The 27,130-nt window shown below is 50.2% G+C and overlaps 1 protein-coding gene across 1 annotated transcript in view; it reads left to right on the forward strand.

The window, feature by feature from the left end:
* The first annotated feature begins 377 nt into the window (after positions 1 to 377).
* Positions 378 to 27,130, forward strand: part of CAND2 (cullin associated and neddylation dissociated 2 (putative)) — a 31,592-nt gene continuing 4,839 nt past the window's right edge. The window contains exons 1-12 of the mRNA XM_090284202.1: positions 378 to 470; positions 6,098 to 6,241; positions 9,443 to 9,597; positions 10,255 to 10,378; positions 12,329 to 12,594; positions 13,943 to 14,048; positions 14,231 to 14,373; positions 16,114 to 16,406; positions 17,180 to 17,321; positions 17,648 to 19,150; positions 23,256 to 23,351; positions 26,035 to 26,204. Of these exons, the coding sequence (XP_090140328.1) occupies positions 403 to 470; positions 6,098 to 6,241; positions 9,443 to 9,597; positions 10,255 to 10,378; positions 12,329 to 12,594; positions 13,943 to 14,048; positions 14,231 to 14,373; positions 16,114 to 16,406; positions 17,180 to 17,321; positions 17,648 to 19,150; positions 23,256 to 23,351; positions 26,035 to 26,204 (3,210 nt within the window). The 5' untranslated portion in view covers positions 378 to 402. The remainder of the gene's footprint in view (positions 471 to 6,097; positions 6,242 to 9,442; positions 9,598 to 10,254; positions 10,379 to 12,328; positions 12,595 to 13,942; positions 14,049 to 14,230; positions 14,374 to 16,113; positions 16,407 to 17,179; positions 17,322 to 17,647; positions 19,151 to 23,255; positions 23,352 to 26,034; positions 26,205 to 27,130) is intronic.

Genomic DNA, 27,130 nt, shown 5'->3' on the forward strand with positions numbered 1-27,130 from the left:
GATTTCATCCTGGGACTGTGATTTCATGCCTTTGCCACCGAGCAGTGTCGAGGGGCACAGAGAGCAGAGCCAGGACCCACAAGAATCGGAGGGAGGAGTGGTCCCGTAATAAGTGGTGACCTCCCTGTTTCTAGGGGTGTGCAAGGCGGTTCTGGGCCGCCCACAGGCAAGAACTGACGCCCGGGCGGGACGCACAGGGTAGACTGCGGAGCCCTTCGGGGGGGGGGGGTGCCCCTTCAGCCTCCCGCACGGTGGCGGCTGAGGCTCCAGCACTGCGCGGGCGGGGCCGGGCGTGGGCTGCTATTTCGGTCTGGTGAGCGCAGCCGGTGCGGCTAGGCGGGGCTGGGGGCGCCCGCGCCGCCATATTCCCTCCCGCAGGCCGGCCAGCGGCGCGCAGCTACCATGAGCACCGCCGCCTTTCACATCTCCAGCCTCCTGGAGAAGATGACGTCCAACGACAAGGACTTCAGGTGCGCCCCGCAGCCACGCCCCGCCTCTCCGCCTCCATTGAATCCCCCGGCCTTCCTCCCCTCCCGGGGCACGGGCCCACCCTCAGGACCCGGCAGACCCTGTCTCTCTTCTCGGCGTTAAGCCCCACCCCTTCCCCAGACCACCCCCCCCCCCAACGCCCCCACGGGAGCTCGGCCTGCTTGTCCCCAGATTGCAACTCTGCCGTCTCCGTGACCCTAATCCCTGCTTCATCTCTAGCCGTGCAAGCTTCAATCCCTGCCTCTCGTCCCCCCATCAAAGCCCCAGCTCCGCCCCTCTGCACCCTTCCTCTGCCTATTCTCTTTTCATTTATGCCCAGCCCTCGTGTCGTCCCGCATTTGATGCGCCCGACAGTAAAGCGAGGGACCCCAGCGCGGCCTATTCTTTCCTGCATTAAAACCCGGCCGTTTCTCAGGATTACGCCCCGGGGCTGAGTTTTTCACTGATGACCTGAGCACCCTCCTCCCCGACCTCTTCTCAAAATCAGCCCAAGCTTTCTCCCTGCACATGAGGGCACCCTTTCCCATCCCCTCCTCTCCCAGGTTTGCTTTGGCACAGCTTGAAGGAGTGGGCTAGGCTGAGTGGTTTTGCAGACACAGGTGGGGTGGGGCTCTAGGTTTTGGATGCCCACTCCCCTTTTTACTCCTTCCCCTAGCATCACTGAGCCGCACAGGAACAGGGCTGAAAGAATGGAGGAAACCTGTGTCCAACTTCCTCATCCTCAGGGGGAAACTAGGGCTCAGAGATGTATGTCCCATGGTCACACAGCCAGTTCTGGACTCTTGGAGCTAAAAGGAGCCCACAGATGCCAATATAGCTGTGCCCACTTATTGAACATTCTGTCACTTTATCCCCATTTTACAGATAGGAAAACAGAGCCCCAGAGGCATGAAGGGCCTAGGTGCAGTCACAGGGCAAGGAAGTGGAGGACTTGGGGTCCAATCCAGGTCAGTCTCATGCAGACAGATCTTAACAAGGCCATCTGATTCCAGCCCCCTGACAGGTGAGGAGATTGACCTCTCCGCCTTCTCCTGAAACCCACTTCTCCAGACCCCTGAATAACCTCTAATACAGCTTTAGTAGACCCTTTGAGCCACAGTCCTGGGTTCAAATCCTAGCCACAACCACTTACTGGCTGTGTGATCATGGACAGGTTGCTTAGCTTCTCATGAGCCTCACCTTTTGTTTCTATAAGATGAGAATAATAACAGAACCCACTTCAGAGTGTTGGTGTGAGGATGAAATGAGTTAGTGCATGTGGAATGTTTGGATTAGTGGCTGGCACCAGGTAAACACATGATAAATAGACACTATTATGATTCTGTGCACATCAGAAGTCTGCCATGCCCTTTCTCCACTCTGGGCTTTTAACTGAAAGTTCTGTGCCCCCTTTCATTTCCCCCATTCACCTGGCTAGCTCCTACTCAATTGTTGCCTTTTGGGATGCCTTCTGACACCCAGGCAGGGTTAGGCACCTCCTCTGAGCTCCCACACCTCTTCTACCCTTATTCCTGCTGCATCACATCTTAGCCTTGGGAGACCCTTGGGCTCCTGGACCACGGAACTTTGTTCCCTTTTTGCATCCCAGAGCCTGTTCTGTGGACACAGTAGGTGCTCAGTGAATGTTTTGTGTCCCAGGCTCCCTGCTGTGCATTGTAATCTTGTTCAGTTCACCTGTGCACCTGGGTGATAATGATTGTTCTTCCTGTTCTCCAGAAGCTTGGAGAGGTGAAGTGATTTGCCCGAGGTCACACAGCTGAGGGGATTTGCACCATTGTTCCTAGGGCCTTAGGTTTAGTGTCCAGGACAAGGAGTTGGTTCCGCCACCTAGAACCTAAGAAGCCCTTTCAGCATGCTCTGCCAGTGACCCTGAGAACACTTAAAACCAACCAAGCACATGAGGATGGTGTCTATTTTTAAAATCCTAATGCCAGGGAGGTTGGGTTCTGCTGACCAGCTGTCCAGGCACCCATGTGGCCAAGTATTTCAGCTGAGTTGCCTCTAAGGTTTCTCTGGAATGAAACTGAGACTGTGTCCTCTGGCTCCTGGAGGGGAACAGTGACTGCAAATGGAGGTCCCAGGCAGGGTGGAGGACATCTTTGATTCCTGTTATTCCTGCACCCCTACTCTGTGGGCAGGAGGCTGCCCTGTTCCCACTCAGACTCCAGCAGTGAAATGGGTAAGCTGGTGGGTCTGGCAGGATTTCCCATATTATTTCTTGAAAACACAATAGTATTGGTTGAGGAGCCAGAACTGACTGGTGGGCTAATTTTCCTCCCAACTTGCTGTGTGACACTGGGCAGTTCCTGCAACCTTTCTGAGCCTAGTTTCCTAATCTGCCTCATGCTAAGAAGTCATTGTCCTCTTAAAATCTCCCAAGGATGTTATGAAGTAGAACAAAGAAAATTCTCATTTTATAGGTGGAAAAAGTGGGACTCAGACAGGAGTCAGTTGCTGAGAGTCACCCAGTTGTTACATGACAAGGCCAGTGTATTTACTTAAAGCCCAACTTTGGTACTCAAGCTCTTGTCTACCAAATTAAACACTGTTCTGTATACCCCCATTATTACCGTCGTCGTCGGCAGCCGTCCGTCTTGAGAGACGATGGCGTAGCTTCTTGAGAGTCTATCTGCACCGCCGAGAATGGCTGTGCAGTCCGATTCGGGAGTGACAATCCCTGCCGCACTTGGTACAGGTGAAGGCAGATGGCTGTTGTTGCTGCTGCTGACGCTGCTTCCGCCTCAATCTTTTCTGGACCGCCTCCTCGTTGCGCGCAGCCTCCGCGCGTGACGTACCTTGCCTGACCGCGAGCCTCCAGGCTAGGCGGTCGTCTGCTTGAACTTCCCATGTGTTGAGATTGATGGAGCATTGTGTCATGTCCTTTTTGCAGATGTCTTTGAACCGCAGTTTTGGGCGCCCTGTCATCCTCTTGCCTGCTGCTAGCTCGCCGTAGAGGAGGTCTTTGGGGATACGGCCTGCATCCATTCTTTTGACATGGCCGAGCCACCTGAGGCGTCTCTCGCTAAGAACTGCATGCAAACTGCTCATATTGGCTCGCTTCAGCACCTCGGTGTTGGGGACCTTATCCTGCCAGGCGACATGCAGGACGCGTCGCAGGCACCTCATGTGGAAGCTGTTGAGTTTCCTTTCGTGCCTTGCGTAGGTGGTCCACGTCTCGCTGCCATAGAGGAGAGTGCTGAGTACGCAGGCTTGGTAGATGCGCAGTCTGGTTTTCTCAGTGAGGCTGGAATTGTTACCCCCATTATTACCACCACACACATATAAACAAAAGGGCTTTCTTTCTCAGACAGCTAAGTGTTTCCAGGACCTCGGGGAATGCTGAGGCATGTTTCAGAAGGGTTTATTTCTGAGTTCAGATTTTCACACCGCTGTTTGGCTCTGAGCCCTGCTAGAGGCTAATTCTAACTCTTCCTCCCTTCCTGCCCTCACCCTGCTCCTCACTCCTGGCCTTCTTTGGACCTGTTCTTTGCTAGGCTTGAGTTTTAGAGATGAAATTGACAAGCCCCTGTGCGTTGACAATTTACTAGGGAAGACACATTGGTGACCAAGAGTGCAGGTAGTATGAGAAGCGCTATAATGGAGGGGTGCAGAGTTCTCTGAGAGGTCCTGTCCAGAAGAACCAAGGGTGCTGAGAGAGTGTGGGTTGGGGATAGGACAAGGTGGTCAGAGGAGTCATCCCTGAGGCTTATTTGAGCTGGACTCTTGACAGGAATAGGTGTTCAACAGATGGAGAACAAAGAAGGGGCAGGAGGCCCATCTTGGACAAAGGAGCACATCCCTTAAATTGCCAGGCTGAGCTGGGTCTCTGTGGACTGCAGCAGAAATGCAGCTTAGAGACCCTGCCTGCCTCTGAGAATGTTCCCTCAGCTGAACAGACCTAGGAGTGCACGTGTTTAATGGACGCCTCAGCCTGGCTCAGATCCAAACTTCTTCCTTCACCTTAACCTGGCTGCTTCTCCTGCAAGGGCCAGGTCCAGAGATAGGCACAGTCAGCCCTGCCACTCCTTCCTTCGCTCAGCAGCTTGAGGCTTATCCCAGCTGTTAAAAATAAACAGCTATGACATTGACAGGCGCCCTCCTGGTAACATGGTGGTGTGGGCTGCCATGACATCCAGCAGCAGGTCTGAGCCTGCACAGAGTGGATGACTGTGACTGATGTTGCAGACTGGTGTGAGGAGGTGGGGTGGCCTTGTGGGTCAGCAAAAGCTGGAAGCTTCCTGAGGCCACCACTCTTTGGTCCTAATTTCATGGCATCTCCTTCCTGCTTTGTCCTGCTTTTTCCTCTAGTCTCCACTCTCAAGTGCATGCAAGAACCTGTGAACAGGTGTAGTGAGCCTGGTAGGAACCTGGTGACCTGGAGCATGCGTGTTTCACCTAAAGAAGTCAGCCATGACTTGATTAGAGCCAGTTATTGTTGCCAGAACTGTGGGCCCATTTGTATTCAAATAGTCTGTTTTCAGGAGAATCTGGAAATCAATACTTTCATGTCAACTCTCCCAATTTTCAAATATTGAAAAATAGTTCAAATTTTTTGAAAAACATTTGCAAGATGGACACAGCTGAGGGCTACCAGTTTAATACTCTGCTCTCCCCTCTGAACTGTGGCAGGAACAGTGCTCCACAGCGCCCCCTGCATTCCCAATTCTCAATGGCTTTCCAGCTCAGACGGCCACCTGCCACTGCACTTTCCAATGCCTGAACCCGGCATCAGGCCACACGGATCTGCCCACCTGGGGATGGGTTACTCTTCACTCTGGTGCCCATCCTGGGTTGTTAGGGAGCCGAAGCCGGGGACTGGTCAGCTTTTGACATCAGTGTCTAAGATATGCCTGGGCCCATCAGTATGGTCTCGGGTAGTGGTTCCCAGAGTGTGGTCCCTGCCCCTCAGCATCATCCAGGAACTTGTTAGAAATGCCCCAGCTCAGACCTACTGATCCAGACACCCTGGGGTTGGACCCAGCAGGTGTTCTCATGCTGGCTACAGTTTAAGAACCACTGGTCCAGGCAGGGGCTGAGTCAGTTCTCTGAAGTGGAAGTAGGCAGGGCTAGCCCCCTCCACTTGTCTAGAAGAGAGGCTTCTTGCTGACACCTGACTTCGGTGAAAGGTGTCTGTTCAACTTTCTAGCATGAATGAGATGTGAGTGATGTACTCTACCTTTATAATAATGGCAGTGCCACTTACTGAGTGTTTATTTACTGAGTGCTCACCCTGTGCTAAGCACATCACATGCATTATCTCACTTTATCTTCCATACAACTCCACCAAGCAGGTACTGGTCTCATTGCCATTTTTCAAACAGTTCAACTAAGGCTCAGCGAAGTGAAGTGGCTGAAGCAAGAGCCACCGACTTCAAAGCCATAAGCATTTAGCTAGTGTACTGTGCCACTCTTAGTCGGCCACAATGTGGCAGTTGGTGTCTCTCATACATGGGTATCCTTGTGGTAGCTGGTCATGCCCACAGCCCAGATAATGTACATTCTTTTGAATCTTTGTATCAAGGTCTGCTTCTGGGGGGACTCTAAGATACTTCCTAAATCACTGGGGCCCCAGAGCTACTTGAAAATCCTCTTCTGCCTCCCTGCCCAGGTTCATGGCCACCAGTGACCTGATGTCAGAGCTGCAGAAGGACTCCATCCAGCTGGATGAGGACAGTGAACGCAAGGTGGTAAAGATGCTGCTTAGGCTCCTGGAGGACAAGAATGGTGAGGTGCAGAACCTGGCAGTCAAATGGTGCGTGTCAGCCTTGTTGGGGTCAGGGAGGTGTCCCCTGGCTATGCTCCCCTAGTGTGGGAGCTCTCTAGGCATCCCTGTCCCTTTAGGCTACAGACTCTGAGAGAAGAATTGCTAAGCAGCTCTTGGAGTCCCAGTGGAGTTGGACAGTGACTTGGACTGGGTTCCCCCAGAAGTAGACCCAGCAATAAGGATTCAGTTGTTAAGTTTATTTGAGAAGTGATCCCAGGAAAGTCCAGTTCAGGAACAGGGAAGTGAGGCAGGGAAGGAAAAAGCCAATAAAGCCTGCGTTAGCAAGCAAATTACTGCTGTGGGTAAGCAGAGCTTAACCCTTCTGGGGGCCCCTTAGAGTGCTCCCTGCTGCCAGCCCTGTCAGTCCTTAGCTGAGGGCTGCTCCTAGGGTAGGGTGGAGGGTGGTGCATTCCCTGGCACCCTGAAAGCCCTCAGGCCCAGATGCAGGTGCTGGCACTGGAAGGTCAGACTGGCATGCACCAGACTTGTGAGAGCTGAAGGGACATGGTGGCTCCAAAAGCCTGTGCCCTTGGCATCATGAGGCTATGGTCCCGAGACCTTGGCCACTTACCTCCAGAGCTGAAAACGCAAGATGGGGTATGCACAGGGGTGTGTGTGTGGTGGGTGGGCAGGTCGGTCGGCAACCGTCCATCTCGAGAGACGATGGTGTAGCTTCTTAAGAGTCTATCTGCACCGCCGAGAATGGCTGTGCAGTCCGACTCGGGAGTGACACGGTATCTGTCTCCTCCCGTGTTGAATCGACATCTTGCGATGTCGCTGGAGTGTCCTCTCCAGTGAAGCTGAAGCTACAGAGCCTGGGCAGGGTGATATGGAGGGTCTGCTGTTGCCCATGCAGCAGACCCCCCCTCTCTTCGCAGCTGAAGGGTCCAAGGGAAAGACGGAGTCAATACAGCTTGGCTTCAGGTGCGCCGCAGGAGTTGCCGGTGTTGACTACAACGTCAAACCGCCTTAGGGACTCCGGCTCCGGATTTTCTGTCGGGGTTTACTCCCTTAGCCTTTCCCCTGAAGAGGTATGCCGCAAGGCAGCGGAGGTTTTTTGGAGTCAGAGTTTTCCTTCTCTGATGTGCCCTGACTGGAAGATCGAACCAGCGACACTTAGCTCGCAGGCCGACGCTCAATCCACTGAGCCAAACCAGCCAGGGTGGGCAGGGCAGGGCACCGAATAATGGCAGGGGTCAATAGTCAACACAGAATTGGGGCACTGCCTCTAACAGTACTCTGTGAGCTGGGCCCAGGCATTCTGGGCCATGTTAATGAATTTCAACTTGATCCCAAGAGCAAAGGGAATTCAATAAATTGTTTTATGCAGAACATGACATGTGTGGTGTGGAGTAGAGAGATAGAGTGGACTGTGGTTTCCCACCAGCACAACCAATATCCCCTTTTTACAACAGGTAGTCAGCAATATCCCCTTCCTCTCATAAAGTGAAATTCATACATATTATAACCTGCCTGTACTCAGTTTCAAAGTCATATCTATAATGCCCTCAATTGTAGCATAAAGGAGAAATAGAAAGAATGTGGTTCATAGTAAAATAGTATGTTTCGGTAAGTGCTCGGGCTTGATGACAGGGGAGTGATAATGAAGTCATGAGAAGCCTGCACCTCAGCGTGGACTCACTGTGGCCGTAGCAGGTGGGGACAAGTGGGGATATTGGGGACTCAGATACCACCAGTGGCATTGCTCTTAGTGACAGAATTTTTTGAGATGATGACTGTCCTTGTAACGTTACCCAGAAAACAGTACATTCTTCCTTCAATTTATCTGATAATTACATTCTTGGAAAGTTTAGCATATATTAAAAGAAAGCATAAAGTACTTAGTATTTATATGTAAAATGAAACTAGGTTCTGGACTGAGATGATTATGGAAAGGTTTTTTACCTGTATGAATGCCCACAGGGACATTAGAAACGCCAGCAAGACCTGGAATGTAATTTGTTTTGCAATATTGTCTTCCTACCATTCCCAGCCACCTCCCCACCCCACCACCCACCCCCACCTCAGTAAAAGCCAGAAGTGCCATTTCATTAGTTATGGTGGCCAAAAAAGCTCCATAAATGTTGAAAACACCCCTGGTAGCAGTGCCACCGCTACTGTGAACCAGTGCTGTAGGAGGTAGAATGCGAGGACCCACGATTGCTTAGATGGAAGAGGTGATGGAGAAAGCAGTCAGGAGAGCCAAGGTTTGCAAACCAGAGTGAACTGGGGTCACTTGGGACCTTTGTTAGGACTGTGTATTCCCCATCTAGGGATTAGGGAGTGGGAGGGGTGGCAGGAGGGGCCAAAGCAGCAGATGAGAACCTGCATGCTAATAATGCACACTGACATCGGAGAACCACTCATTTAGGGCGGAGGTTCTTGACGTGGACTGCATGTTAGGATCACGTGGGGAATTTTAAAAAACTCCCATCATCCAGACTACACCTGAAACCAGTTAACTCTGATTCTGGGGCTGGCACCCAGGCAACAGTTTTTTAAAGGCCCCAGGCAATGGCAATGCACAGTTAAGGTAAGACCCAGTGCATCTAGTGCAGCTGTTTTTAAACATCAACGTGCATTCTAATCACTTGAGGACTTTGTTGAAATGCAGATTCTGGTTCAGTAGCTCTAGGGTAGGACCTGAGAGGCTGCATTTTTGACAAGTTCCAGGTGATGCTGATAATGCTCATCCATGACCACACTTTGCAAAACAAGGTTGTAAGGCACTGGTTCTCAAAGTGTGGTCTTGGACCACTAGCTTCAGCATCTATTAGGAACTTGCTAGAAATGCAAATTCTCAAGCCCCACCCAGACCTCCTGAATCTGAAAATTTGGGGTGAGGCCCAGTGATCTGTGTTTTAACAAGCTTTCCAGGGGATTCTGTTACCTGCTTCAATTTGAGAACCACTGCTCTTGGGCACTCCTTGGTTTCCAGCTGAGGTTACTGGGTTCCATGTTTTGGCCATACACTGAGTTGCAAAACCCAAGAGGAGATGAAGGTTTGGGAGGTGCCAGGAATGACGTTGGCATAACCAGAGGGTGCCTCTCCTGGCAAAATTGCGAGTCTCCTATTGATCCAGGGCCTTTTCCTCAGTTCATGTGGCCCCACAGCTTGAAGGGACATAAGGGGTAGCCTGACTCGGGCTGAGCCTGGGCTTTTGAACCCCTCCTCCCCTCTCTGCTCAGCCTGGGCCCTCTGGTGGGCAAAGTGAAGGAGTACCAGGTGGAGACCATCGTGGACACTCTCTGTGCCAACATGCGGTCAGACAAGGAGCAGCTGAGAGATATTGCTGGCATCGGCCTCAAGACCGTCCTGTCGGAGCTACCCCCTGCAGCCACAGGTACCCGGGTCCCAGGGACTAGTTACTATAATTAAATGTCCTGGTTTATGGTTAAAGAAACTGAGGCTCAGAGAGGTAAAGAGACTTATCTAAGGTCAACCGGTTAGTCAGTGGCAGAGACTTTAGACCCCTGTCTACTTAAGTTCATGGCTCTGTGTCAGGAATACTTGTAGCTGCAAGTTAAAAAATCTAACTCATGCCAGTATGAAGAAGTAAGAGGATCAGCCACTCCATTTTTGCAGCAGTTCATTTAGCAGCTTAGTTAGGAAAGGGTTGAGTCTTTGCCTAGGTCTCTTGCCCTTTATAAGAAAACATGTGTTTCCCCAGAAGCCCCCAGAAGACTTCGACCTATATCTCCCTGGCCAGAATGGGGTCATCTGGCCCTTCCTAGCAGCAAGAGAGTCCAGGAAAGGTAGTATTTAACTTTTCCCTTTGCCCTAATGAAGGGAGGAAGGAAGGAAGGGTGGGGTATGGGTTCAGCCAGCCAGCAGGTCGCCATCAGTTCTTGCTCCCCAAGCTATCACTTAGTTTGGTCAGAACTCTGGGTTAAACAGGGGACCACTCAATTGCTAGCTTTTCTGGGTCAGCAGAGCAAAGACTGATCAGAGATAGAGGTCAGCCCTGAACATCACCATGTCCTCCTTTTGCTCTGTGCAGGCTCCGGCCTGGCCACCAATGTGTGCCGGAAGATCACTGGCCAACTCACCAGTGCCATTGCCCAGCAGGAGGATGTGGCCGTGCAGCTGGAAGCCCTGGACATCCTCTCTGACATGCTGAGCAGGTGCGGGAGGCCAACCAGGCAAGGAAGACCAGGATAGGAGGGGGAGCAAAGGGAACAGGGAAGGACTTAAATCCACAGAGCCAGCACCTGCTGCACATCTGGCCCTGTGATCAGGGCTCCTTACTCGTCCCTGTAGCCCTGCAAAGGAGAACTCGTTTGTCACAATTTTATAGGCTGTGAGAGGTGATGTGGCCTGCCTGAAGTCACACTGTCAGTAAATGGCAGAACCTAGGACTCTCCATAGCTGAAGCCCAGGTGTGTTCATCCTCTCCCTCACCCTCTTCTTTCTCTTTCTTTCTTCTTTAGAGCTAATGTAACTGGGCTTTATTTTAAATTGTGCCACACATTTCAAAAGCATTCATTCATTCATTCAACCTCCCAGTATTTGAGCACCTACCTTGTTGCCAGAGAAATGTCAGTTGCTGGACTAGTGCTGGGAATGTGGAGTGGCTCAGTCTTAGTCCTTCCTAGGAATGAGCTCACAGACACCACAACTGTGACTGGAGTAAGAACAATAACAAGGATAAGAGCAGGGCTTATAGGAGCTCAGAGGGGGAGGCCCTAATCCAGCTGGGGGGTTGGGACCCTTCCTAGAGAGGGTCTTGCTAGATGAGCCTTCAAGGATGGGCAGGACTTGGTCCGGCATGGGCTGGCGTAAGTGGGACACTAGATGAGACTTCCCTTGGCCCAGAGGGCAGAGGCAGGAGAAGATATGGGGCCCTGGGGGTGTACTGTGGAGGGTGGGTATGGAGAGATGAGGCCTGAGGACCGAGCAGGAGCCGGGGGTGGCTGACTAACAATTATACTGAAGGTGTGAGGAGTTTGCAGAGGGTTTTATGGCAGAGGCTGAGGAATGCTGTGTGTATATTTGTGAGTTTTAGACTGATCATCCTGTCTTCAGTGTGCACAGTAGATGGGAGGGGTGAAACAGGCAGTGAGACTAGTTTGGAGACTTCTGCAGGCAGGTGAATTCAGGTTGTATTTTGGAGGTAGATTCCACAGGGCATAGAGTGGGTGAGAGAAGAGAAGACCCAGGCATGATATGCAGGGGTCTGGTTTTACTAACTGGGGGCACAGACACAGAGCCATTGCTGTGGTGGGGTGCCCTTTGGGGGTGGGAGGTGGTGGATTCAGCATGGGGCATGTTGCATTTGAGGTTCCTGGGAGGCCCCCACTCATCTGAAAACTCCATAAGGGTAGGTTCTAAAGGCAAAATCTATCTTCTCACTTGAGCCTCAGCACAGGCCCTATCACATAGTAGGTCAACATATAAATAAACCCAGAAGAGAGGTTTGGGCTGGAAGGAGAGATATGGGAGGGTAAGGTCAATATGTAGTGTGGAGTGAGAGAAGACAAGGTCTTAGGACATGTGTGAGACAGAAAATGCCCAGGCCCAGTCTGAAGGTGAGGACAGAAGGTGCTAAGGTGGGCAGGGGCTGCTTTCTACCTGTACAGACTGTTTTCTTGTGTTGCCTCTTTCTTTGAGCCCAGAGCTCAGCTTATCCAAAGGGCGCTGGGGAGCCATTGAAGGAAACTGAGGGAGATAAGCAGAGGAGTGACCAGGTCAGAGGTAGATTTTAGACCACTCTGTTCTTGGGGGCAGGGGGCATTGAGGCAAGGCCCAGACTCCCAGGAATTCAAGACAGCCCACTGAAGCTGCACACGCCCATTACCATTGGTCGTCTTCCCAGGCTGGGAGCATGGACACCTGGGTTCAAGTTCTGGCTTTGCATTTCTTGGCCGGGTGAGAAAGTTCCTTCTCCTCTCTGCTTTCTTCGTGTAATAATAGTAATCACTATACACTGTTGCGGGGCGCCTTTCCATTTACCAAGGGTCATTTGGGTTCTCATAATTCCTGGGAGGAGGCCAGGAGAGGATGGGGAGAGGTGAGGGGCCTGGCCCACGGTGCCCGCCTGGTGGGTCCAACTGACGTCCCTTCCGGCTCTGCAGGCTGGGCGCCCCACTGGGTGCCTTTCACACCAGCCTCCTGCACTGTCTCCTGCCGCAACTGAGCAGTCCCCGCCTGGCCGTGCGGAAGCGAGCAGTCGGGGCACTAGGCCACCTGGCGGCCACTTGCAGTACCGACCTCTTCGTCGAGCTCGCGGATCACCTGCTGGACCGACTGCCCGGCCCGCGCGCACCCACCAGCCCCGCCGCCATCCGCACCCTAATTCAGTGTTTGGGTAGCGTTGGCCGCCAGGCAGGCCACCGACTGGGTAAGGGAGCCGGGTTCCTGGGCAAGGGAGTCAGGGCCTAGATAAGGAGGTGTGGGGGCAAGGGGCGGGGCCCAGGCTGAGAGGGTGGGGCCTGGGGCGGGCCACCTCGAGAAGGAGGGTGGGGATCAAGAACCTGGAAGGCGAGGGCCGGCCCGAGAGCCATCTGCTTCTCGGCCTCAGGTAATTATAAATCATTCCACAAAACTTTAATAAAATATGTTTTAAAAATAAAAAAGATAAGAGCTCACTTTGGCAGCACCTATACTAAAAATTAAAAAATTAAAATATTTCCGTCCTCTTACTTTGACAAATACAACTTAATAACAACCTGTAGGGCAGGTTTGAATTTTTTAACGATTTTACTGGGAGATAACATACATACAATAAATCACACTATTTAAGTGTACAATTCAGTGTGTTTCAGCCTTTGCGCACACCCATGACACTACCACAGTCAAAATGTAGAACATTTCCGTTACTCCTCAAAGCTTCCTTGTGCCCCTTTGTGGAGTCCATCTCTTCCTTTGCCCCACCCCAGGCAACCGCTGATCTGTTTCCTGTGACCATAGATAAGTTTTATGGAAATGGAATTCTTCAATCAGGTTTGAAGGAAAAGGAAGTGTGGGTAGAGTTGGCCATGGTCTGCCCTCCCTTCCCTCTGGCTCTCTCACTGAAACTGACTTTACAAGCACACATCAGGGGCCCCGGCCCACAGTCGACATTCTGTCTACTTCCCCCACCCTTCCCTTCTCCACCCTCTCATGCCAAACAGCAGCCACCCTTGGCCACTCTTGGGAGCATGGGCCCGGGAAAGAGGTCTACACAGAACCCAGACAAAGTTTCAGGGTCAATCGGGCAGGAAAATGGGGAAGGGTGTGGCTAGAGAAGGGCTAGAGTGGAACCCTCTAATGCCCACGGGTCCCTCTTGGCTGGTCTATAAGGGCAGTACCTCCTTCTCCCCTTTTTTCCATCCAGGGCTACAACCTAGCACAGGAAAGGCAAGAATATGACTAATAGAGTCAACAACAGATGCTGCTTATTGAGCACCTACTCTGTGCCAGGACCCGAGTGAAGCTCTTTATCTGTATCATATTAATCCTTACAAAATGCCTGGTAGGCATTGCTATCCCTACTGTGAAGATGAGTACACCCAGGTCAGAGAAGTGTTATGACATGCCCAAGATCCCAAAGCTCACAGATGACAGTCAGAGCTAGAACCTACATCTGCTTGATTCTGAAGCCTTTGAGTTGAATTTGCAGTGGTCAGGACTGTGGGTGCAGGTGCTGTGGACTAGGGAAGTCTGGCAGAGGGCCTGGCCTCTTCTCAGTGACCCACCTGGCCTTACAGGGGCCCACCTGGACCGCTTGGTGCCTCTGGTGGAAGAATTCTGCAACCTGGATGATGATGAACTCCGGGAGTCCTGCTTCCAGGCCTTTGAGGCCTTCCTAAAAAAGTAGGTGCATGCAGCAGGATGCTGAAAGATGGGGGCCCCAGTTTCTTTGGGGAGTTGGTGGGGACAGGGTTGAGCACAGTATGCTGGTCTCAGAGCACTAAGATCTCAGGACTCACCACTGGGACCCACTGACTAACCTACACTGCCTGGGTCCACCAGAGCCTCCCCATCCTATCCCACAGGTGCCCCAAGGAGATGGGCCCTCACGTGCCCAGTGTAACCAGGCTGTGCCTCCAGTACATGAAGCACGATCCCAACTATAACTACGACAGTGACGGGGAGGAGGAGCAGATGGAGACAGAGGATAGTGAATTCAGTGAGCAAGGTGGGTGGCCCACTTGTCATTGGGTCTGGAGGGTGGAAATGAGTGCAACCTTCCCAGCCAAAGATGGGCCACATTTAGTGCCCTAATCCTGATCCCAGCTGTTCCTCAGGCTCCAGCCCTGCCTTCCATAATCTGGTTTTTCCATCGTCCCCATCCTTTCTTATTGCACAGTAGGATAGTAGTAATCACTAACATTTATTGAGCATTTGCTGGTGTCCCAAGCACTCTGTTAATTCATGTTCCTTACAGTAACCCTAGAAAACCAGGTATTTATTATTATTTCTGTATTTCAGACAAGGAAAATGAGACTTTGAGCAGTGATTTGCCTGAGATAACACAGCTAGGAAGTAGTATAGCTGGCACTTGGAGCCGTGTCTGTCAAACTCCCCGACCTCTACACTGCCATCTCTACCCTTTTAGTCATGGCATCCAAGAGATAATGCTTTAACCCAGCAGAGTGAAAATCTAATCATAGGACAATAGGCAGTGACCCAGGCGATATCTGGATGGGGAATGGACTCAGTGGCTACTTTCCTTCTGTGCTGTGGTCCAGTTTGTCACTCAGATGGATGCCCCAAGGTTCTGAAAGCAGGGCATCAATGGAAACAAGGGATTTAGGGCCTGATGAGATGGGATGGTAGGATGTGAAATTGGACAGGTATATTAGGGCCTTGAATGCCAAGCGGTGGAGATCGGCATTTTCTTGTCAGTAACAGGGAGCTATGGATGTTTTTTCATGGATGGCATAGGGTAGAGGTAACAAATAATGGTCCATCAGAAGGGACATCTGCTGACAAGCTGCATCCACATAGCCCACTGTGGCTTGTCCAGATGCCAGCTCTGAGAATCTGAGAGTCTGAGTCATCAACAGAGCAGTGTGAGTTAGAATGCACTGGTCTCTGAGCCAGTGACTGGGGTGTCCCTAGTTAGGACCATCTCCTTCTGAGCCTCACGTGTCTCCACAAGTGACAGGGGTAGACCTCAGCTCTCCTGTTCCCTAGCTGTGTGCCCTCAGGAGAGGCTGTCACCATCTCTGATCTTTATTCTAGTCATCTGTTCATCTATAAAATGGGGCTCAAGGAAATGTGAGCTTTGGCCTCTCTGGGGAGCTGAGAGGGTAGGAAGCCACACAAACACCGCGTTTCCTGCTTGGAAGCCAGAGGAATCAGGACCTTTGAGAGACTGGAGCTGAGCGGGACAATTCAAAAGGAGGCCCTATTGCCTCTCCCTTCTGGAATCCTAGTGAATGAAACATCACATGGCCAGTTCTGAAACCAAAGGATGAGTCTTATGCCATGAATGGATTCTCTAGGTCCTCACTGAAGACTTGGAAGTCAGTTTTTTCCCTGGAGTAGTCAAAACAATGAAGTGTATGGAGGCAGAAGGAGGACCCTGGTTTAATTCCAGCTATTTCCCTGCTCATGTAACTTGGGGCCAGTCACTTCCCTATGATCCCCAATTTCCTCATCTCTGTAGTGGGAAAGTAATCCCTGTCTCACAAGGTCATTGTGAGGCTAAAAGGAGGTTGTGCATTTGAAGTGCTTGGTGCCATCTCCAGCACACAGTAGGTGTTTATGAAATGGTAACATTCCTAATAGTAGTGTATAAATAATGATCATCAAAAGGTGAGCACAGGCTTGGCTCCCTCTTCATTTCTTCATCCTGGGAGTCCTCCTGGGTGGGGCAGGCAGCTCCCTCTGCATCTGCTGCAGAAACCATGGTGTCCGGTTTCTGTCCCAGAGAGTGAGGACGAGTACAGTGACGATGAGGACATGAGCTGGAAGGTGCGCCGGGCAGCAGCCAAGTGCATGGCCGCCTTGATCAGCTCTCGGCCTGACCTGCTACCTGACTTCCACCGCACCTTGGCGCCAGCACTCATCTGCCGCTTCAAGGAACGTGAGGAGAACGTCAAGGCCGATGTCTTTGGGGCCTACATTGCTCTGCTGCGGCAAACGCAGCCCCCAAAGGGATGGCTGGAGGCCATTGGCGAACCCACCCAGACCGGCAGCAACCTCCATATGCTGCGAGAACAGGTGGGCACACCTTCACCACCACCCCCTGCTCCCACTCACAACTCACCCTCCCACCCTCTCACACCCCTTCCATCCATTCATCTTCCCACCTCACCATCTGTCCATGCACTGAAGTATGCATATTGAGCACCCACTGTGTGCTCAGCCCTGTGAAGCAGGTGCTGGGGCACAGCGGCTAACTACTCAGATGAAGGCCCTGCTCCTGGTCACAGTTTTTGGGTCTTGCTGATAGATTAGATGTAGAGGGTGGGATACAAAGGTGGCACGTGGGTCCCAGGCTCTGGCTGAAGCATGGAGTGCAGTTCCTGAAGTGGAAGAGCATGAAGAGGGCAATGTTCTGTTCTGGACATTTCTGTTTATGGTCCTTGGATATCCAAATGGAGCTGTCAGGCAGGCAGTCAGCACCCAAGTCTGGTGTTGACAGTATAGATTGGGAGTCACTGCTGGGCTGGCATCTGAAGCGTGGGGAGCAGAGGAGCTCATCTGGGGAGTACCCAGCTGGGGAAGGGAAGGGGCCCAGTGCTCCCCACCTTGGGGTATAGGGGTGAGAGCCAGACTGCCTATGTAATTTTGAGCAAGTTGCTTAATCGTTCTGTAAAATGGGCCTAGAAGCAGTACATATTTCAGAAGGTCTGAATATAGAGTCAGGTGTCTGCTACAGAGCGAGTGATGGAAAGCTTGGGTTGGAGCGATCCTCTCCATATTGAGGTCCTCGACCTACGGGGTGTGGAAGTTCCCTGGGTGGTCACTGACCTCTCTTCACCTGCCCATAGGTGCCCCTTGTGATCAAGGCCCTACAGCGGCAGCTGAAAGATCGGAGCATCAGGGCCCGCCAGGGATGCTTCAGCCTCCTCACCGAGCTGGCGGGCATCCTTCCTGGCAGCCTGGCAGAGCACATGCCTGTGCTGGTAGCAGGTAGGATGGACTGGAGCCTACTGTCCTAGGCATCTTCCAGAACCTGGCCCCCAATCCTCGAGGGTGTCCCTATTCAGCAACATATGATGGCTCCCCGTTGCCAGCAAGGAGAACAAAGCTGCGGTACAGGCCCTACATCCTGGTTTCAGATGGCCACGTGTCCCTTAGCCCTGGCCCCAGCCAAGCTCTAACCTCTTAGAATCTGCTGCACCAGAGCCCAGGTGCCTGGATCCAGCTCAGGCACCTGTGGCTGTTTTACCCCCGCACACAGGGAGGGCTTTGTGGGTTGGGGTCTGTGGCCCATAACCTTTGCACCCACCCTGCAGGCATCGTCTTCTCACTGGCTGACCGCTCTAGCTCCTCCACCATCCGGATGGATTCCCTGGCCTTCCTGCAGGGGCTGCTGGGCACAGAGCCTGCTGAGGCCTTCCACCCACACCTGTCCACCCTCCTGCCACCTGTAATGGCCTGTGTGTCTGACCCTTTCTACAAAATTGCGGCTGAGGCCCTGCTGGTGCTACAGGAGCTAGTGCGGGCCTTGTGGCCTCTGGACAGGCCTCGGATGCTAGACCCTGAGCCACACATTGCAGAGATGTCTGCAGCCACCCTGGCACGGCTCCGTGCCACCGACCTGGACCAGGAGGTGAAGGAGCGAGCCATCTCCTGTATGGGCCACCTTGTGGGCCACCTGGGTGACCGGCTGGGGGATGACCTGGAGCCATCGCTATTGCTCCTCCTGGACCGTCTGCGGAACGAGATCACCCGGCTGCCTGCCGTCAAGGCCCTGACGCTTGTGGCTATGTCCCCGCTGCGGCTTGATCTGCAGCCCATCCTGGCCGAGTCACTGCCCATACTGGCCTCATTCCTGCGCAAGAACCAGCGGGCGCTGCGGCTGGCCACACTGGCTGCCCTGGACGCCCTGGCTCAGAGCCAGGGACTCAACCTCCCTCCGTCCTCTGTGCGAGTTGTGCTGGCAGAGCTGCCTGCCCTGGTCAGCGAGAGTGACATGCATGTGGCCCAGCTGGCTGTGGACTTTCTCACCACGGTGACCCAGGCCCAGCCAGCCTCTTTGGCTGAGGTCAGTGGCCCCGTGCTCTCAGAGCTGCTGCAGTTGCTGCGTTCGCCCCTGTTGCCAGCAAGTGTGCTGGCAGCTGCCCAAGGTTTCCTGCAGGCCCTGGTGGGGACCCGACCCCCATGTGTGGACTATGCCAAGCTCATGGGCCTGCTCACTGCTCCTGTGTATGACCAGGCTGTGGACGGGAGGCCAGGCCTGCACAAGCAGGTGTTCCACTCACTGGCTCGATGTGTGGCAGCCCTCACAGCTGCCTGTCCCCAGGAGGCAGCAGGCACGGCAAAACGCCTGGTCTGTGATGCCAGGTCACCCAACTCCAGCACAGGGGTCAAGGTCCTGGCATTCTTGTCACTGGCTGAGGTGGGCCAGGTGGCTGGGCCTGGCCCCCAGCGGGAGCTGAAGACGGTGCTCCTGGAAGCCTTGGGGTCACCCAGTGAGGACGTGAGGACGGCAGCCTCCTACGCACTAGGCCGAGTGGGTGCTGGGAACCTGCCGGACTTTCTGCCCTTCCTGCTGGGACAGATCGAGGCTGAGCCCCGGCGGCAGTATCTGCTGCTCCACTCGCTCAGGGAGGCCCTCGGGGCAGCCCAGCCCGACAGCTTGAAGCCCTACACGGAGGACATCTGGGCCCTGCTGTTCCAGCGCTGCGAGAGTGCTGAGGAGGGCACCCGGGGGGTAGTGGCCGAGTGCCTCGGGAAGCTTGTCCTTGCGAACCCTCCATTCCTTTTGCCCCGATTCCGGAAGCAACTTGCTGCAGGTAGGGGCACAGGTTTGGGCAGAAGCAGCCCAGAACATTAGTGCGCAGTTTGCCCCTCAGCGTCTGAGCATCCCATACAACGTGAGCTAGTTCTGGTAATTGGGTCTGAGAGTCATAGTGTGTATAAGATAAAGGCAGAGGAGCCATTAAAAACTGTTTTCTGAGACTTACAGACCTCCTCCTGTGGGATGGAGGGGACAGAATCCTTGGTCTTCAACAAATAAACACTTTATGATGCCGCATTCATAATCCTTGGTGTGGGCAGCAGCCTTATGCTCTAGATGGATGTTAATAAAAGCAGTTCTCTGAGGGGCCAGAAACATCAGCCTGCAGAGTGCAGCCCTTTTGAGCTAGCTCGAGCCAGGAGCAAATGGAAATGTAGACAAGATTGGATGCCATGCCCTGAGGTTCAGGGAGGACTGGACAGGAACCAGGGGGCAGGTGGTGTGTGGTCAGATCAGGGTACAGCAAGGTGTTCCACCACTCAGGGAAGAAGAAAACTGATAGGTGTACTTGTGGGGCTATTTGGGCCCCTTTTGTTAAAGGGCTGCAGGCCTGCAGCTGGTCAGCTGGTCCCCTGATAGGGTCAGTGGGTGTATCAGTTCACATAAGGCAGGCAGGGTGCTTAGTACAGTGTGTGGTACCCAATGAACACTGAGTAACTGCTGCTGTTGCTATGTCAGTGATTCCATTAAGCCCTTGCTGGGTTGCTGGGTTTATAAGAAGCAGCTGTATGGCCCTCACACCTGCTTGTACAGGAAGACCATTCCCTGAGGACATTCCCTGTTAGCTCACAGGGCTCTTCACAAGGACCCTTGAGAGGCTAGTCTTGATGAGGAGAAGCCCTGCCTTTTTTTAATGTTATTTTTAAAATTTTTAGTTACTGACTTGAGAGAGAGACATTGATTTGCTATTCCACTCATTCATGCATTCATTGGTCGATTTCTGTATGTGCCCTGACCAGGAATTGAACGCGCAACCTTAGGATAATGCTCCAATCAACTGAGCTACCCAGCCAGGGAACCCTGCCTTTTCTAAGCTCTGATTTGTTTCTGCGTCACAAATACTGTTGAACCAGCTAACAAGTCACATGTCCTTTTTACCACTGGCTTTGGGAAAGGAAGCTTAGAGCCAAATTGGTGGCCTGCTTCTGGCAAGCTCGTGGGACTTCCCAGTTGTCTCTCCCTGCATGCCCCTCACTGTAGTCTCCATCTCACTTCCCTGCCTTGTCCTCATTGTTTTATTCTTATATTAAGTTTACTTAATTCTATTCTATCTATCTGTCTTCATCAGCCACCTCGAGTCTTCTTAGGAGCCAGTCAGGATGAAAAGAAAACAAGGGAAAAAATCTAAATTCAGTAACTCTTTCATTCACATGTACCCTAGCACCAAATTGTAAACTTTCTCCTGAGTCTTCAACATTAAGTTTGTGATGGAAACAGCCTTAACTCATTTACTGTTGTATGCTGGCAGGTGTTTGTGGGGAAGGTGGAGAGAAGTAAGCAGTTCATCTATTTGTTTTTCTTCCAGTTTTACTGAGATACAATTGACATATTGTATTAGTTTAAGGAGTACAACATAATGATTTGATGTATATATATGTTGTAAAATGATTACCACAATAAGTTTAGTTAACATCCATCAACTCTCATAGTCATGAAAAGTTTTTTTCCTTGTAATTAGGACTTTTAAGATCTACTCTCAGCCCTGACTGGTGTAGCTCAGTGGCTCGGGCGCTGTCCTACAAACCGAAAGCTTGCACAGGTTCGATTGCAGTCAGGGCACGTTCCTGGGTTGCAGGCCAGGTTGGGTTGTGCGAGAGGCAACCAGTCAATGTCTCTCCCTCTCTTTCTCCCTCCCTTCCCCTCTCTCTAAAAATGAATAAATAAAATCTTTAAAGAAACAAAGATCTACTCTCTCAGCGACTTTCAAATATGTAAAACAGTATTGTTAGCTGCAGCCATTATGTTGTGCGTTACATTACCAGGAATTAATTTATCTTCTACCTGGAAGTTTGTATCTTTTTGACCACTTTCACCCACTTCGCCCACCCCGACACCCCATCTCTGGCAACTACAAATCTGATCTCTGTTTCTTTTTAGACAACATGTATGAGATCATATGGTGTTTGTCTTTCTCTTATTTCATATAGCATAATGCCATCAAGGGCCATCCGTGTTGTGGCAAATAGCAGGATTTCCTCCCTTTCTGTGGCTGAATAATATTTTTCTGTGTGTGTGTGTGTGTGTCACATTTTCTTTATCCATTCATTTGTTGATGGACACTTAGGTTGTTTCCATGTCTTCTAGCATTATTGCTGAAGTGAACATGGGAGTGCAGATAACTCTCTGAGGTAACTTCCTTTTTCTTCAGTTAAATACCCATAAGTGGGATTGCTAGATTGTATGGCAATTCAATTTTTAATTTTTTGAGCAGCATCCCTACTGTTTTATATAGTGGCTGCACCAATTTACACTCCCGCCATCAGTGCACAGGGTTCCCTTTCTCCACATCCTTGCCAGCATTCCTTATGATAACCATTCCAACAGGTGTGAGATGATAGATAGCACATTGTGGTTTTGATTTGCATTTCCCTGATGATTAGTGATATTGAGCACCTTTTCATGTACCTGTTGGACTTCCAAGTATCTTCTTTGAAAAAAAGTCTATCCAAGTCCTTTGCCCATTTTTAAATTGGATTATTTGTTATTTGCTATTGAGTTGTATGAATTCTTTAAATATTTTGGATATTAAGTCCTTATCATGGTTTGCAAGTATTTTTTCCTTTCATTTTGTTGTTGGTATCCTTTGCTGTGCAGAAGCTTTTTAGTTTGATGTAGTCCCACTTGTTTATTTTTTATTGTTTTTGCTCATGTTTCAGGTGTCATATCCAAAAATTTATTACCAAGACCCATGACAAGGAGCTTTATTCCTACATTTTATTTTAGGAGTTTTATGGTTTCAGATCCTACATTTAAGTCTTTAATCCATTTTGCATTAATTTTTGTGAGTGTTGTAAGATAGGGGTCTAGTTTTATTCTTTAACATGTGACTATCCAATTTTCCCAGCAAGAGACTGTCTTTTCCCCACTGAGTATTCTTGGCTCCCTTGTCCAATATTAGTTGACCATACATGCCTGTATTTATATCTAGGCTCTCGATCCTGTTCCATTGTCCTATGTGTCTGTTTTTATGCCAGAACCGTGCTGTTTTGATGACTATAGCTTGAAATCAGGAAGTGTGATGCTGCCTGTTTTGTTCTTCTCTCTCATGATGGTTTTGCCTATTTGAGGTCTTTTGTGGTTTAATACATATTTTAGGATTTTTCTTTTCTATTTCTGCAAAACATTCCAGTAGAATGGGAGCAGTTTAGAGAGAAGATTGAGAAGCATGTGGGGAAGGAAGCTGCTGGTTTATTTCTTTCACCCAATGGGAAATATATTTCCCTCCCTTGTTTAGCTTCTCTAGTCAGAAGCAAGCAGAAAAGCAAAAACTAAATGAGCTCTTTATTCCCAAACTTGGAGATGCTCTGAATTCTGTTGGAATCCTCTTGTTCTTCAGCCTGCCTGAAGTGCAGCTGCCCCCTGCTTGGAGAATTCAGGGCTGAGGAGGAGAACCCAGCCAAGGCGTAGAATCAGCTGTTGAACTCTGGATCTGCTCTGTGACCTTAGAGATTAATAACTTTATTAGTCATTTTAATTAACATATTATATATCATTATCAATCAATTACTAGGACAGTCCTGAGGATTAGTTGAAATAATGTGTCTGAAAAATAGAATATAGTCCCAAGGCCTAAGTAAAGATCTTGCTTTGGGTTGGGTTCTTAGTTCTCAAGTTTTGGTTCTCCATTTATATCTTGCATTGTGGTTACCTGCAATCTGACAGCTTTCCTCTCAGCCGCAGCAGGAAGAATTCTGGGAAGATTCCGGGCTGCCGAAGGAAATGATAGCATTGACTTTTTCAAAGATCGGAGAGAGTGTCAAGTGGGGAGGGAATACATTTCTGGCTTGCATGGAGGCAGAGGAGAGTTTTGGCACCTTCTGACCTGTGGGTATCCGGGATTGGCTCCGCCGCTCACCAAGCCACTGCCTTTTCTCCTGCAGGTCAGCCGCACACCCGGAGCACTGTCATCACAGCAGTCAAGTTCCTCATTTCAGACCAACCCCATCCCATTGACCCCCTCCTGAAGAGCTTCATTGGTGAGCAGAACGTCCCCTGCCCCTAGTCCCATTCAGTCCCCTTCACAGCCCTTGAACTTGGGCTGATTTTTCCTGCACATTAACAGAAGGGAGTTGGAGACCTGGGAGGCCACCTCATCCTCATGACAGTGACGGCCCTGTGTTCAAAACCCTGTGCCTCCACTGAGTTGCTGGGTGAGCCCAGCATGCCCCTTCTCACCTCTGAGCCTGTTTCCTCATCTGTAAAATGGGGACACAAAAATCTGCTGTTCTAAGGTTTTGGAAATCCCATGTATAATTGAGGGGAAAAGCGCTCCAGGAAGTAGAGAACTACCAGCCCCTCAAATGCATTGGCTTCAGTGGGCACCAAGCTGGGCAGGGCTGCACCTCTGCAGAGTCAGCAGAGTGATTCCCTGGCACGTCTGCTGTCCAAAGGGCCTTTGGGCCTCTGCAGGACCCAGCCCACTTCTTCAGAGCTCCAAGCCTGTGGGCTTTTAACTAGACTGCACTGGAGTCTGGCTCTCCTCTTCTACAGGGCAACCTAGTGGACTGTGGAGAGGTTTTGGAGTCTTCCAACCTCGGGTTCAAATCCTGGCTCTGCCACTCCCTGGCTGTTTGAGTGTGGATGGATCATCTCATCCTCAGCCATAAAATGGGGGTGCTGACCTCTACGTGCTGGGGCTTTATCCTGTGTCCTGACCCAGCAAGCACTGTCCCCAGCCCTGTTTTTCTCCATCTTGCCTGAGCTGCCCATGGCTGGCACCCCCATGGGCCTCTGACTGGGTATTTTGTTTTTGTTGTTGTATGTTTGAATCAGTTTTTTGAGCTCTCACTGTGTATCAGGTACCACACTAGGTTCTTTAATATATCTGATCACAATAAATTCTCACAGCCCCCAGTGCAGAATGTAGGAGTGGCCCCATTTTACAGGTGAAGAGACTAAGGCTCAGAGAGTAGAATGAACTCAGGTCTTGTTGTGTTCTCACACCGAGTGGGGCTCCTAGCAGCCAGCATGGCACAGTTGAAGGGGCCTGAGGCTGCTGGCCCTGGATTAGAATCCCACTCTGCTGGGAGACTGTTCTCCCCAGTGCATGACATCAGGAGGCCCATGATGGCAATTGTCTCATGTCCAGTGATGGTAACTCTGATCGCCTCGTTAGGGTGGAGACTTCCAGGTTTCTTCACTCTAGTTACTCTTTTTCCCTTTGGAATGAATAAGTAATTTTTAATCTATCAAAATACTCTTTTCCTTATCAAATTTTTGCCTACTACATTTTGCATCCTTTGTGGTTTCTTACCTGAATCAGTGATTACTGACAGCTGCCAAACAGCAACTTTTTAATTCCAGCATTCCTTCCATATTTATTAATTTGCATTCTATTTCCAGAAAAAAGCTTTTTCATTTTCCCCATTTATTTATTTATTCATTGATTTATTCATATCATTATAGACTTGTAGAGTCCTTTTTCACTCAGTGAGTTATAATCTTTTACTGTCTTTATTTATTTAGATTCTCAAGATTGTCTCAGATTTAGCCGGTTCCCGTGTTCATTGACATGTTTCCATCATTCTTTGAGCATATCCTTATGTTTTGGCACAATGAGTTGTTTCAGCCTTATCTTTTCTGCCCTGACCCTAACATCAGCCATCAATCCAAGGAGCCCAGATTCCTTTTAGTGGAGAACAGTATTTAGAATCCAAGATCTGGACACTGTATGCTCATTGCTACCGGGGTTCCATTCCTTCTAGGCCCTCTCAGCAGACAGTACATATGAGGAAATATATATATATGTACAAATGTTTGTACACAGACAGACACACATATATCCATGTGTTAGGTCCTGTTTCTGTCCAGAACTACAGTGTTCATTCTAGCCTTCTCCCTTTCCAAATGCCCTCCTCTTACAGGAGAAACCCAGCTCCTATTATTTACAAGATATTCACTAGATTTTGGAATATACAGGAAGTAATCTGAAAATTGACAACCTTTATATCTGTTTATTCAATATTTGTTTATAGTTCTTTTGTCTTTAGCCTGGGGGGCATGTAGTCAAAATTCTTTGTTTGGAAGTTACTTGGATAAGTTGTTTTTTCCTTCATAACCTGGGTGGTTATGTTAACATTTAAAATACAGTTAGGTTGGGGTTTTTTTAGGGAGCCCCCCCATTCTTGATTTTGTTTATTTATTGAATATATAAAACATTAACACAGTTATTAAGAAGTCTAAACAATACAAAAAGGTATACTCAGAGAAGTACTGTGTGAGTTTCTGGAAGTTTCTTCATTTCTCTGATCTTCAGGAGCCTCCTATAATAATATCAACTTATCATTTGTAGGATCTTTGCTTTGTGCCAGGCCCTCTGCTATGTGCTTTATATAATATCACATTTTAAATCATAAATGCAGTGCTATGGGATAGATACTGTTGTTCCCCCCATTTTACAGATGAGGACATCAAGGCTCTCCAAGGTCCCAGAGTTAGGAAATTATAGAATTTGAATTTGAACCCAGGCCAGACTCAAGTCCACATTCTTATCTGGACTTTGAAGGCTTGTTGTACATGGTACAAAGTAGGTGCTCAGAACATGTTCAGCCCACTCAGCTAGGTATGCATGACTCACATGAACCTGATAACCTAGATGGGGTAGAGGTGGTCTGTTGTCTTAGCTGTGTTGTCCCTCACCCGCTCTCATCTTTCTGCCAGGAGAGTTCATGGAGAGCCTGCAGGACCCAGACCTGAACGTGCGCCGGGCCACTCTGACTTTCCTCAACTCAGCTGTGCACAACAAACCCTCGTTGGTCTGGGACCGGCTGAGTGACATCCTGCCCCTCCTCTACCAGGAGACAAAGATCCGCCGGGACCTCATCAGAGAGGTGAGGCTGGGTGAGAACTGAATGGCATCCTTGGGCCTGATGGGGCTGAGGCGTGGAATAGGGTCCAGCTCATCAGCTGACCAGGTCCCATGGCCTGGGTCAAGCCCTGTCCCTCCACTTCCCAGCTGTGTGACCCTGCCAGGGCAACCTAATCCACACTGAGCCTCAGTTTCTCCTCACAGGCAAAATGAGCAAACTAATCATGTCTGCATCAAAGAGTTGTTGAGAAGATTCAATGAGTTAAATCCTGCAGGTGCTCAAAACTGCTTCTGGCACACAGTGGGCACTCAGTGTTGGAGACTCTTGTTATCATTCAACATTCAGCAGGCATTCATGGAGCACCAGCCCTGTGTCTGAGCACCAGGTTTCTGCACCAGGGAGCTCATGGCCTGAAGTAGAGACACCCACTCTGCTGATTATTTAACTTATTTAGAGCCCTGTTGATGAAGTAAGACTTTAAAGGGAAGAGATTAAAGGTGATTTAACAACTAAGTCATCATCACACAATGCGATAAAAAGTTCTGAACCACCTGGCATCACTGAGGAAGAAGTGACTGTTTAGAGGGATTAGGCAAGTTTCCTAAAAGAGGAGACATTGAACTGGACTTGGAGGGATGAGAAGAGTTTACCATTAAGAGCAGAGCCCTGTGGGTTAAAAGGTTCGGAGAGACCTTGGTTTTTATTTTGATTAGGTGTGTGTCCTTGGGCAACTTAACTTCTCTGAGCCTTAAGTTTCCTCATATGGTAAATGCAGTTAATAGTAACACTGGTTTCTTAGAGCTTTTGTGATGCTTGAGTGAAATGTCATCTGCCAAGCACTCAGCATAGTGCCTGGTGCATCATAACTGCTCAGTAGATTATAATAATAATTTTTATTGTTATCATCACCAAAGGGCATTGCAAGCTGAGCAAAGGCATATAGACTT

The sequence above is a fragment of the Furipterus horrens genome, unplaced genomic scaffold (genome assembly GCF_987537825.1).
Source record: "Furipterus horrens unplaced genomic scaffold, mFurHor1.1.pri manual_scaffold_7, whole genome shotgun sequence".
NCBI lineage: Eukaryota > Metazoa > Chordata > Mammalia > Chiroptera > Furipteridae > Furipterus > Furipterus horrens.